The sequence below is a fragment of the Colletotrichum graminicola genome (genome assembly GCF_000149035.1).
Source record: "Colletotrichum graminicola M1.001 genomic scaffold supercont1.22, whole genome shotgun sequence".
In the NCBI taxonomy this organism is placed as follows: Eukaryota; Fungi; Ascomycota; class Sordariomycetes; order Glomerellales; family Glomerellaceae; genus Colletotrichum; species Colletotrichum graminicola.
The window spans coordinates 604,141-616,801 of record NW_007361026.1 but is presented as its reverse complement, the minus strand read 5'-3'; the positions used below and the strand labels follow the sequence as shown (position 1 = coordinate 616,801).

The 12,661-nt window shown below is 53.1% G+C and overlaps 5 protein-coding genes across 5 annotated transcripts; 2 read left to right on the top strand and 3 right to left on the bottom strand.

Moving 5' to 3' along the window:
• Positions 1 to 2,422: 2,422 nt before the first annotated feature.
• GLRG_06205 (ubiquitin-conjugating enzyme) lies at positions 2,423 to 3,083 on the bottom strand (the record flags this gene model as incomplete). The annotated part of the gene is made up of 2 exons (XM_008096890.1): positions 2,423 to 2,787; positions 2,918 to 3,083. The coding sequence occupies 2 exons, from the start codon at positions 3,081 to 3,083 to the stop codon at positions 2,423 to 2,425; spliced, it is 531 nt and encodes a 176-aa protein (XP_008095081.1).
• Positions 3,084 to 3,711: 628 nt separating this feature from the next.
• On the bottom strand, positions 3,712 to 4,425 carry GLRG_06204 (uncharacterized protein; the record flags this gene model as incomplete). The annotated part of the gene is made up of 1 exon (XM_008096889.1): positions 3,712 to 4,425. The coding sequence occupies one exon, from the start codon at positions 4,423 to 4,425 to the stop codon at positions 3,712 to 3,714; it is 714 nt and encodes a 237-aa protein (XP_008095080.1).
• A 441-nt stretch (positions 4,426 to 4,866) lies between these two features.
• Positions 4,867 to 5,802, top strand: GLRG_06203 (diphthine synthase; the record flags this gene model as incomplete). Its single annotated transcript, XM_008096888.1, has 2 exons — positions 4,867 to 5,001; positions 5,077 to 5,802. 2 exons carry the CDS (start codon positions 4,867 to 4,869, stop codon positions 5,800 to 5,802), a joined length of 861 nt encoding a protein of 286 aa, XP_008095079.1.
• A 92-nt stretch (positions 5,803 to 5,894) lies between these two features.
• GLRG_06202 (pyridoxamine 5'-phosphate oxidase) lies at positions 5,895 to 6,578 on the bottom strand (the record flags this gene model as incomplete). The annotated part of the gene is made up of 2 exons (XM_008096887.1): positions 5,895 to 6,323; positions 6,381 to 6,578. The coding sequence occupies 2 exons, from the start codon at positions 6,576 to 6,578 to the stop codon at positions 5,895 to 5,897; spliced, it is 627 nt and encodes a 208-aa protein (XP_008095078.1).
• Positions 6,579 to 9,474: 2,896 nt separating this feature from the next.
• On the top strand, positions 9,475 to 10,941 carry GLRG_06201 (uncharacterized protein; the record flags this gene model as incomplete). The annotated part of the gene is made up of 1 exon (XM_008096886.1): positions 9,475 to 10,941. One exon carries the CDS (start codon positions 9,475 to 9,477, stop codon positions 10,939 to 10,941), a length of 1,467 nt encoding a protein of 488 aa, XP_008095077.1.
• Between the last annotated feature and the right edge of the window lie 1,720 nt (positions 10,942 to 12,661).

The window sequence follows — 12,661 nt, the reverse complement described above, 5'->3', positions numbered from 1 at the left end:
CGAATCACAAATCCAAGCTTCATGCCGGGGAGAGAAATCAATATCCTAAATCAATCATAGATGTCCTTGATCGTCGCGGAATGCCCGGTGGATAGAGTCGCTTGTTGGGCCCTGAATGGACACTGCGAGGCGCGTGGCCCGCTCACGCGGCCATTTCATGAACTCACAATGTGCTTGCCCGCCCGCGGATCGTGGCAGACATAGCTCGGTTTGCGAAAGATTTAGACTGAAGTGAGCTATGGTTCTGTTATTGAACTTCGATCCCCTGATCTGGTAGACGCAATCTTCACTTCTGCCGCCTTCAGTAAGCATCCATCCAATCACAGCGGCTGGGTGACAATGCGTGTAATGTAAGCGAGTATCCGTACATTCATAGGAAGTAAGACGACGGGGACCCGCTCAACCCCTTCCTCGCAACAACACCGAGTAAACTGTACCAAAGAGCCTGAGCTTGTTTCTATCCGCACCTCAGCTTGAGACAGACATCCGAGTCTGAGCCCAATATACCCGAGCCTCATGCGACAGTTGATGACAACCAGACAAGTGCCTTCACGAGTCCGCGAGAACCAGAGGCTCTTGCCACTGAAGCATGCCGATACAACCCAGATCATAGTACCTAACTCAATCCCTATTTTGTTGCAGTCAGGACCCTACCTTAGTTCAATTACCCACTCCACACAGTAGACAGGAAACGTTAGACAATTAGCTCGGAACGTCAATACCATAATATCTTCACAACACCAGCGTTGTCTGCGCCAGGATCTCAGAGTGCACTTTTGGTCTCTGCAGTCCAGCCACCCGATATGGAAAGGGGTCTGCATCCAGCTCTTATCGGCCGTAAGCACCGCGATGCAATCAATCAAAGCTGATGGTGTCTTGCTAGATTATCTGCGGGTTGATCTTACGTATCACGGCCGCGGCAGAGACGATTGCTTCGGCAACAACCACGGTCGAGGCAGAAGTTGACTATCATGACACCGCCCACCCCATCACAAATTCCCCGTTCGATCGCAAGTGCTATGTCTGCAAGAAGACCAGTTGCTGGTCAACGAAGCCCATGATAGAGAAACGACGGCAAGACGACCGCTACAGAAGCAATCAACAGGCGTGCCTATGCACCATGGCATTCTGCCAAATTATTAACGCCTTTAATTTCCGATCCTTCAGGAAACCGCCGGATACAAATCGGCAAAAATTAGAGAATGCAAGTTTGAGCCTTTCCGCCAGGGCAAAATGTGTTTTGCTAGGTACGGTTTCACCGCCGATCCAGCGTAGTTGACGCGAGAAGCAGAGGTGAGATATACCCACAGGTCTCCCATCCGTAAGAGGAAGCCCTCCATTTTCCATTGAAATTCCTCTCCTTGCTTGTTCTGAAGTCTGCGTCAGCCGCAACATCATGGGTACCAATCCCTTGCCAGGTCCCAGGCCGTCTACCATCGACGAGCTGGCTTCTGTAGCCAGCGTTATCTCCAGCATTGGAGCCTGCAATCAACGAGGTTCTCCATCACCAACCGCCGTACCGCTCTCCCTACGGGAAGTAGCCCTGGGTGTCCACGCCCCATTAATGCATGGCGTGGACACTGCTGGTGGTAGGCGCATCAGCAGAAGTCTTATCTTTTCTGTCGTGATTCCTACACAACTAGGAAAGGAGAGGGTTGGTTTATAGCGAGATCTCATCCAGAAGCGAGCGTGTGGTCGCTTCGTAACCGGTTAGTACTTGTCTTCAGGCCCCGCAGCTTGAACATATCCATTATGAACCCAAATGATAAAGTGGTCTCCATCGTCACGCTTGGTAACTGAGTGCTTGTACGCTACGCACTTGCTTTTAGCAAATATTTAACCCAGCTCATGCTTGACCCACATCCTGACGGTACCAGGGGTTATCTTCACTCGATTAGTGATGTAGAGATTGAAAAGTCCCATCCTCGGCAGGAACCGATGCTGCATTGCCCGCTATCTTGTTCGTATCTCGAAAACCAGTTGGCGATCGGTCTGGTATTATTGGACAATACCACCTTGACTCGGTGTCTTGAACGAGGGTAAGCCGCACAGCGGGACGTGAGTGGGACTATTTCACCTGTGGTTCATTGGGCGACGTGCAGTCGGACAAATCCAAGCCATACAATACAGGTCCAAAACGGAAGCCCAGTTCCGTCAGGCGCCACGAATGAGAAAGACGTCAATCCGAGTGCCGGCCCAGCCTAGTAAATGCTGCTGATATCTCCAAAACGCCATGATGCAGTGGTCCTGTCACCCCGGTGTCACCTGTTTGCCGTCATGCTCCCTTACAGAAACCCGCCCAAGGTCGCAGGCGTCCCTACGTCGTCCTCCCCCACTCGAACCCCAAAGGACTCATGAGTCCGCCATTGAAAACGCAGGTTCATCCAACCCCATACCTACCCCCTATAGACGCACAAACGCCTCAGTCTTCCCCCAAACTCTCCCGAACGCAAGCCCGACACCGCCTCCGGAAGTCCTTGTTCTTTCCCTCCCTCTCCTCGCGGAACATGCGCGCGGCCTCGACGTTGGCGGGCGACTCGTCGTTGGGCCCGTGGAAGAGGCTGATCGTGCTCAGCAGGATCGTCTCGGGGCTCTGCACCGGGCTCCACCGCTCCGAGGCCGCCTCGTAACCGTACTGGTCCTCCTCTGGCGGGTGCAGGATCGAGATGCACAGCCGCCCGTCGGGGTAGATATTGGGGTGGAACGGAATCGGCGTCTGAAACGTCAGGGAGGGAGGCATGAGGGGGTAGTTTGGAGGGAAGACAAGACGTGCGCGGAAGTTGCCTCCTGTTTGGGGGGCTCGATGTTAGTGGACTGTGTGGGCAAACAAACAGACAGACAGAAGGGGAATCTTGGCCACAGGGTGTCCCGTGGGCAACCGGGTTTGTGCCAGAATGGAAAGGGGCAAGAATCATACCTCCGTAGTACTTGCAGTCATCGCTAATCATAAGCATGACCTCCCACTCAAAGATGTTATTGTCATTGACCAGGCCGCACGATATTCCCGGTATGTCCTTGCCCGTCTGCATCTCCTTGAGCTGTCGGCCCAGCAACGATGCCGCTGCGGCGGAAGATGACGCCATGGTATCGCAGGTGACTCTGAAAGAACCCCCGGTCTTCTACTGTAACAGAGTGGTATGTATTCCTAGAGAAGCCGCTTGCCGATCGGAGGGTGGCACTCGGGGGTCGTGGTGGGCGCGCGCACGCAGACGACTGGACAGGCTGTTCGGGAACGACGGAATTCGAAGGGCGGTTGTGTAAAACTCTAGGAGATTGTTCTCGTCGTACCTGTGTTGCTTTCGGGATGTCTATGTGCGAGGAAACATATGGCGGTGTGTGAGGTCTGTCGCGAGCGAGGCGAGTACGATTTGGGTTGGAGGGTGGACGGCAAACCGGCGACGGTGGTGAGGTCGAAGTCGGCGCCAATGCTAGTATGGGGTAACACGGACTGCAGGGGCTTGTCAGGTGCGGGGCGGGCCTACCTCGTTCTCACCGAGGTACACCGACAATGTCTCGGTGAAAATGAACCCAAATCGATGACACCCAGACTGATTCCTAGCGGAATACCACATGTGATGGAGATCCTGTGGCAGGAACGCCCCCGTTGCATGTAATTTTCCAGTTCACCGCGTCCTGAAGGGTATCACTTTTGCATCCTGCGACATCGTACAACTCTCAAGCCAAACACTACCCCCCCGGGGTCAAATCGCCTCATTTTTTCTTCGTCCCCCCGAATCCAGTGATCCCCATCGCCGCCATCATATCCTCTTCGTCGTGCTCCCCCTCAATCCTCACATCATCCCCGTACTCCAGCTTGACCTTCTCCGCCGCCTCTTTCTCGGCCCTCCTCTTCTCGTCTGCCTCCTTCCTCTTCTTCCTCCTCTCCTCGGCCTCCTTCAGGCTCTCCTCTTCTCGAAGCGCAAGCCTGTCCTGCAGACTCGTCGCCTTCTCCTTCTCGAGGTCAAGCTTCCGCTGCCAGTGCCACTCGATCCGCTCCCTCACCTCCTCGGCCGTCGCACGCCGCACCTCGTTCGTCTGCCCCGTGTTGGCCAGGTGCTGCGGCGTGTTCATGTGCTCGACATATTGCTTGTTGTCTTTGAATGTGAGGTCGCAGGGCTCGCAGTAGAAACCTGCGCCGCGGCCACGCTTGCCCACGCCTGCGCCCGCGGGCACCAGCTGCGTCTTGCCGACCTGCGCACTAAGGTCCAGCACGTTGCGCCGCGCCTGCGTGAAAGTCTCGTTACCAGTCAGAGGCTTGTGGTATTTCTTGCCGGCCAACTTGGCCTCGTAACGCGCCTTGGACTCCTCCTTCTCCTTGGCCTCACGGTCTTTGGCCTTCGCGGCGTACTCGTCGAGGTCCCACGTCTTGCGAAAGTCGGTGTCGTCTGCTGGCGCGCCGTACGCGCTACCTTTCTTGTCGGCCATTGTACAATATTGAGCGGTCAACCGGCTTTGCCTCCGGGGGGTTACGGCAATCTCGGTGAAAGGTTCGGAAAGATGTAGGTGCAGCAGGTGGTCTTTTGGGAGCTTTGCTAACTGCGTGGAGTCGTGACGGGGGTACTTGCTGGACGCGTTCGATGATGAAAGTTGATGCCTGGGGAAGTTGCGCCGGGGGTCGGAAGAAGGCCACAGGGGTTCAAAACTTAAGAGGGGCTAGGCGAGACAAGGTCCAGGGGTGTTGTTGGTGGGGTTGCAGCGCTAAAAAGAATAACTACCCCTCCATCCTGTTTCCCCTCCATACGAAGGGAGAAAAAAAGAAAGACGAAAAGTTGCCAGACTCTATTGGGGTTCCCTGCGACTTGACGACTCACCGAAATCATTCAAGTCTTTCCCTATTAGAAGAGCTCCCAGAGGATCTCAGATAAGATGCTGTACCTTGTTGGGCTTGGGTTGTCCGATGAGACCGACATCACTGTCAAGGGTCTCGAGGTCGTCAAGAAGGCCGCCAGGGTTTATCTCGAAGCCTACACTAGCATCCTCCTCGTGGACAAGACTGTTTTGGTGCGTTCCTACTTCTCTTACATCAATGACCATGGCAGACGACGCATTTCCTAACGTCAAAATGCCCCTCCGTAGGAAAGCTACTATGGCCGCGAAATCGTAGTCGCCGACCGCGAAATGGTCGAGTCCAACAGCGACGAGATCCTCCGCGACGCCCAGACCGAAGACGTCGCCTTTTGCGTCGTCGGCGACCCTTTCGGCGCGACGACACACACCGATCTTGTCCTGCGCGCGCGCGAACTGGGAATTCCGATCCGTACCGTCCCCAATGCCTCCATCATGTCCGGCATCGGCGCCACGGGCCTGCAGCTGTACAACTTTGGCCAGACTGTGTCAATGGTCTTCTTCACCGATACATGGAAACCAGCGTCCTTCTACGACCGCATCAAGGAGAACCGCGATATCGGCCTGCACACGCTGGTGCTGCTTGACATCAAGGTCAAGGAGCAAAGTCTGGAGGACATGGCTCGGGGGAGAAGGGTGTATCAGCCCCCGCGGTACATGACCGTCGGACAGTGCGCCGCACAGATGCTCGAGATCGAAGAAGATAAGAAGGAGCGTGCTTATACCGCTGATAGCTTGGCCATTGGAGCAGCTCGTGTGGGTGGCAAAACTGAGAAGTTCGTCGCTGGTACGTTGCAAGAGCTGTGCGATACAGACGAGATCCTGGGAGGCCCCCTGCACAGCATGGTTTTGCTCGGAAGAAGGGCGCATGAACTCGAACGCGATTACATCCGTGAGTTTGCGGTGAATAAGGAAACATTCGACAAGAGCTGGAACGCAGAGTATGGGAAGCAATAGTCATCATTCGTGTCCCGTAATTCGGGTTGGTGTTGCCCGCCGCAACAGCATCTACTCTGCTATTCGTACATTTCTATTATGGGCGCTGCTGCTTAAGAGGAAGAAGCAGCAGAGCGGTACTGTTCGACCTCTTGAGACGGGACCTCCCTCAACTTGTTGACCTGCGCCGCATTACCCGTCACAACACCCTCGGCCAACTGAGCCACCTTGCCGACAAAAGTCGCGTTGCTGATGGCGTACGTGATGCTGGTGGTCTTGACGCGGATGACGCCGATGCGAGGATCGTTTTCAGATCCGTCGTGAGTACCATCACCAAGATCACCCAGCCACGCCTTAAGGGTGGGGCTGTAGTGCTTCTTGACCAGTGAACGGTCAGTGATAACGCTAGAAATGCCCGAGACAGAGGCCCAGTCGCCGGAGCTGTTGATAAAGGCTATGTTGATGTGAGGGTCGCTGTCAATCTCATCCGTCTTGTGTGACTCAGTGTTGGTGTGGAAGAGGAGGTCGACGCCACCATTTTCCTGGGAAATAAGGGGTTAGTATATGGTTCGCGGAGGACGGATCGGTTATGAACGAACAGTGGCGGCAAGAGCCATTGCTCTAGAAACCAAAGCACCGGATTTGGCGTCTCTGGTGGTCATCATGCCGAACTTGGACTTTTCGGCGAACTTGACGAAGGCCTCAACCTTTTCCTTTACGGAGACGTCATTATCGAGATTGGCGGCCTTGTAAGGGTCGGCGGGCTTGTTGCCAGTATCTGCGTTGGAGAAAGACATGGTGATTGTATTTGGGACGTTGAGGTAGATTGAGCAGATTCGTAGAAATGTAATATGGTTTTCCTGTCAGTCGATGGAAGCGATCGTGAGGAACACGAGAAGAAAGAGGATCTTCTAGACGAGGATTCTTGGTCGCAGGACTATTTGAACCCATTAGGCGAGCTGACCTCATTGCCATAGCTACCTGCAGCAGGCACGACCATTTCATCATCGAAAAAAGCACGTTACCTTACGTGCAGAGGTGAAGAGCTTGAGCCACCTGCAGCATGTAATTGGCAAGACATGATGACGTCAAAAGCGGAGGATGAGCACTTGCGGTTTACAGTGGCGCCCAGCAATCGCTGTGGAAGGGGCGACACTCGTGGGAACTGTGGCTAATGGAGGCCCTAACGGACGTGTTTTATGGGGATAATTCATCATCGATCGTCTGGTTTGCCTTGCTTGAGGTTGCCCAAAGCCACCAATGTCTAAAAGATGACTGCCATCGTATGTAGTCTGCATTGAGTACGGGGACGGCGGGGGCGTCTAGAACAGTGAGTGGAGAAGATGCGATGAGGAAACAGATGGGAGAGCTTGGGCCTTCTCCCATTAAGGTGCTCTCGTGCGAGAGAAATGCAAGTACTCTACTCCTTATGAGGGGCAGCAATATCATATCATGGTGGTTTTGTGATATGACAGGTTGGAGCTCCTGTCGCCATCGCGGGGCGTGATCTGTGTGGTTTTCCCATGCCATGCGTCGGCCAGCGCGAGCCCAGCCCATGACAGCATCGATTCAATAAAGTCTAGCATCTGAGAGGAGGCTCCTTTGTTCTTCTGAGCCCCGTTTCTTCCTAATGCCACCCTTTGCAGCGCGGTTCCGGTAAACAATACCTGATTGTTTTGCCCACCTCGCATTACGAAACCTATCTGGTGACGCGATCCGATCCTGCCTCCAGACATCGATCGCTAGGAAGCTCGGGAAGCTGCTTTGGGTGTTCCGCACCGTACAGTACCGTCATGTACACTGTAGGTATTTCGCATCCGTTTACTTCTTTCATGTGCCTACCAGGTGCCGTGTTTGTTCGGATCCGTGCCTTCGTAATGATAAGAAAGTCCCTGATGTAAAGTAGAGCCCATGGGACTTCGTCGCAGGCATGGCCTGATGAAGCACAGTTTCGGAAAGTGGAGAGAGTGAGTGTCTGCTGCTCCTCGCAAAGCTTCGAGCATATGCAGGAGCAAGACATGAAAAGCAAATGCGCACCTACCCCCGTGTGGCCCTTGTTTCCTTCTAGTATCCATCCATCCCCCCCTTTCCCGAGTTCTTTCCGTTCCATGTGAAGCCGGCAAAGGTCCGGAGCCGTCAGTTTCCCAGGCTTTTTTTTTTCTCTTAATGCATCTTCATTAACTGTCATGACACACCCTACCTATGTCTGCCTGCGGATGTGGAAGTCTTCAATCAAGTCCCTTTCCTTCCCGTCTTGTCATGGCTGTGGATGCCTGCCATAATTGAAATATTGCGGGTGATCTGAGATTAGGTTGGTTGTATAATGGTACACTGCACCGGCTGCACCTGCCCCTTCGTGATGTACCTACCCTCCCATCACCCCATCTCTTCATCCTGATGCATGCAGTTTGTCGTTCCCTTTGATGAAACGTCGTATTCATAGAGGCCGTGTCTTCCAACCTGGAAACATAGGAATAAGAAAAGAGCTCACGCTTGCCTAAAAAAAGCCATTGACTGGGGTTTCGGCGGATATCGATAATCGTCAAAGCTGAGACGGGGATGCATTACGGCTGCTGCTGTTACTGCTGAAGTAAAATCCCCGGGTGCTGTTGTCTGTTGCTTCCACGCTGTTGAAGCCTGGGCCATCGCTCACCGTCGCTGAGGTAGGTCGGTAAGGTAGCCACCACCAGCACCGCCGCCTCCCGTGCTTGCTGTTTACCCTGTCTGCGTCCGCTCCTGCACAGATCTGCCTGCCGCCACGGTATTGCTTATCCGTACCTTTCTTTCCCTTTCGCCCTCTTTGACCCTCTCTTCTCCCCCTGTGATTGTCTCTTCTACATCAATCGTCTTCTTCACCCCTCTCTGTCATCTGTCTCGGCAACCCGAGTTCTCGGACGAAGGACGATACGGCTGATTGCAACCACATCCGTCTTTGCCCTCCCAGAGGTGTCTTACTTCCCGTCACGACCAGGCGACTTGAGCCACGTCCGGGGAAGGCGGATTCGGGATTTATCGATCGGCTCGACGCCGACTCAGGAGCAATCTTGCCATCATCTTCCGGCGCTACTCGACCGCTTCTACGATTTTGTGACCTGATTACTCACATCCTGGGGTTAATCGGTCTACTCGGCACTGCTATCAGCAGCTGCCGACTTTCTTCGTTCACGGTTCAGCAAATACTCATCGCATCCATCTCTCAATCAATCGCCAACCCACTCACTCACCTACTTGAGTTTGGTATGAGCTGGGCTTGGCTGACTGACTCTTTTCACCTACAACTCGCATTTCGATCCAACCCGTCCACAACGTCAGAACGAACGCCCGAACCACATTCTTCTTAAAACATTCGTTTCACCCTTTCACTCCAATCGTAGGTCACATCATTGCAAGCTCACTCCAACTCGGTCACCTGTCACCGGCACACCCTGCCTTGCCTAGCGCTGTTCCGATTCTGGAGATTCCCCGGCTTCCTCTTTTTCCTCAAACGTCAGGCGAACTCATTTGCCCGCAACACCAACGGATAATCGATCGGCGGCATACTCTTGTCTCGCTGTAAGCTTCAAGAGTCACGCCACGCCAATACTTTAATCGGACGCACCTCTCCTCGCAGTCGTCCCAACAACTAACTTTCTTGTAAACTACTTAAAATCTCCAGGCGGCAACACCTCAATTTCGCCATCATGGCGCATCGAGATGTGGTGCGTTGGCCTCCAGCAGTTGCCATCTGTGGTGTGCGAGCTGACCGACGTCCAGGAAATCATGCCGTGGGAGTGTCGCGACGTAGAGGACCAGGCTGAAGCATATTACAATCACCCGCTTCGATCCAAGAACAAGGCGCTTGCCGATGAGAACGCAAAACTGAAGAAGCTTCTCCGCGACAATGGTATCTCCTGGTCACCCATCTCTGCGGCGTACCAGAACCAGAGCTCTGGTGGCCGGCGCACACGTTCATCCATCAGCTCCGAGACTCACCAGTTTCCGTATCTGCCAACCGAAGTCTTGCTGCGCATCCTCAAGTACTCTCTAACATGCAAAGACCCCATCATCGACCCTCTGTCGAAACTCAAGCCCGAGAACCTGACCCATCACGAGAGGAACCGCAGCAACCAAATCGCCATACACTTTTTGGCAACATGCAAGGCCATGAACGATGAGGGCAGTCGCATCCTGTGGGGCCAGAACTCCTTTGTCTTCACGACTCCCGAATCCGTCCGCAACTTTGCCGATCTGGACTTCGCGTACCGCAAAAACATCCAGCATGTCAACTTCCGCATCATTGCCCAGTTCTTCGACGACAAGAAGCGCAAGCACAAGCTCGAGCGGTCTTACCATCCCCATCTCAAGAACGATATCACGCTGCGGACAATTCCTCGCATCAACGAACATACCTACGCCCGCGGTGGCTTCCGATGCTATTCCTGGGGCCAGGTGACTGATTTCTTGCGCGCTCTCCGCCCCCCCTTCGATCCCAAGCACGACAAGAGACTCGCCCGCCCGAGACTCTTCCCCGGACTAGAGTCTCTCAGAATTGATCTTGTGAACTTCTTGGACGATTTCTTGCCCATGCCTGGCAGCGATCTCCACGACATGGCTTCTCACGAACTGGGTTGCACGCTCAACGAGCTGCAGGTAACTGGCTTGCCCATTGACGACGCAGGTAGCAAGGCGACCGCCGAGCTCACCGGCCTCTTACGCGACGAAGGTCTTTTTCTTGCCGGTCTTCCTTCGTTTGTGCAATGGAAGAACTCCTTGAAGCCCCTTTCGGGTATCTCTAGCTGTGCTCGTGTTGTTCGGGCATGGAAGACGATGAAGTCGAAGAAAGGCAATGACGGTTCTTCTGATGACGACATTGATTCGGACTCGGACTCTGATATAGGTCATCACCACCCCCGCGAACCCATCATGCCGCCTGCGCCTCAGGAGACGGGTCATCCCGAATCTTCACCCAACCGCAAGGACCTCACCATTTGGAAAAGAGTCCCCAGATCTCGCGATGACGAGGTACGTCAGTGGACCGAATTCTGTCGTACCAGTGGCTACGCCATGGAAGAAATTGAAGATTTGATGGGTGAGGATGATGAGCTTGGTGTCTGCCCCTGCTGCGGCGAGCCTCATCCTAGTCTTCTTGATCTCCTCGAACTAGAGGAGGATGAGCTTTGAACACCAATGGTGAACAATGATGGTTGTTTTTTCCGATGTCAATGAAGAAGGTCATAGCATTTTGAGCAGCATGCCTCATAAAAAAATGGCGAGGTATAATGTTATCACACGTGTTATTTCAAGAGTCGTTTGGGGTTTTCAGTCGGAAAAGCTCGGGGGTTTATTTTGCTCAGGTCACCAGCTTATGATACCACACTTTGCTACAGGGCACATAGAACCCATGTTTAACTAGTAATCAAGCACACGAGGTCGGCGTCTGGGGCCATGCCATAATACTTGGGTGGTTCTCGTAATGCATGGTGGCCTTCTGGTGATTGATCCATGTGCAAACCAAGTTATTGTGGTCTGCTGCTGCGAGATTATGCCGGACCTACTACTCCATGGGCGCCAGAAGTGCATACCAACACCTGATGGCTGCACGTGTGTTATCGCTGGCCTGATGGCAGAATACAGTTATCTTAATGACGAGGTATGAACACGGATAACTCGATAGCGTTGTCTATGTCTTGTAAAGTCATCCGCTGATTTGGCTTTTGGCGACAACGAGAGAGCGACCGCCTACATGACTTCCTTGCCATGTATGATTCTTGGAGAGTATCATAATGCCATCAAAGATTTGCAGCGTCGTGTGTGGATGATCTGTCTCGCCGATGGACTGGCAATTTCTACAGGACACAAGACAGCCAAGCAGGTTCTTGATATGGGTACTGGAACTGGCGTTTGGGCAATCGATTTTGGTGCGTATATTCATGCCAACCAAGTTTAGAACTCTTCTGACCAAATGATTAATAACAGACGAGTTTCCGTCAGCCCGGGTTCGGCTCTTCAATGCGATGCGCGCAACAACGTACATCATCCGACGCTATCAGTTTAATGGTATTGCTCTGAGTCTTATTCAACCAGAATGTTGAGAGTTATTTATCCACAAGTTCGTCACTGTCATCAAGTAAGATGTTGACGAACCGAATAGGGCCGCCCCTCCAAACTATACCCCCGAAGTGGACGACTTGGAGAAGAGCTGGACCTGGAATGAGTCCTTTGACTTCATATAATGTCGAGCCATGGAACGCTTCTTTGCAGACGCGCCAAATGTGGTCAGAAAGGTCTAGAAGTTGGTTCGCATTGCTGTTATCGTGGCCCTGCTCGCAGCAAACAAGCAGTGCCAACTTGGCTGCCACGTACGTCTCCTGCGCCGTGTTGCCTGTGTGAACGACCTCGGTCCAGTCATGCAAAATGGTCCGTAGCGAGTCGACGAGGATGCCGATGAAATTGAGCCGATTGAGCGTTTCGACAATGTGCGGGTCGTCTTCTTGAAGGAAAAACAGTAGGGGCCCTCTCGCTTATTAGTTAAGGATAATAAAGATCTTAATAGACCGTGCTATTCAATACGGCCCAATGGAATAAATATTAGCGTATGTTTTAAAATAGGTGAGGATTACACGCCGTGTCGATTGCGGCTGTGCACTTCTTAGTAAAAAAAAACGCCTGGCTGTGGTAGTTGTGTTCGTGGCACACCCGTAGGAGATTCACCGATAGTAGGCAACGTGGCGTCTCACTCTCCTATCTCGCCTCGATCGCTTGACCCAATGAGGGAACCGCGATATCGATAAATGATATCGCCGGCCTTGATGGCTGCATTTAAGGTTCATTCGATCAAAATACACAGTATGTATATCATAGCACAGGGGCTGATCTTTATGAAATTCTCGTAGGGAATGGA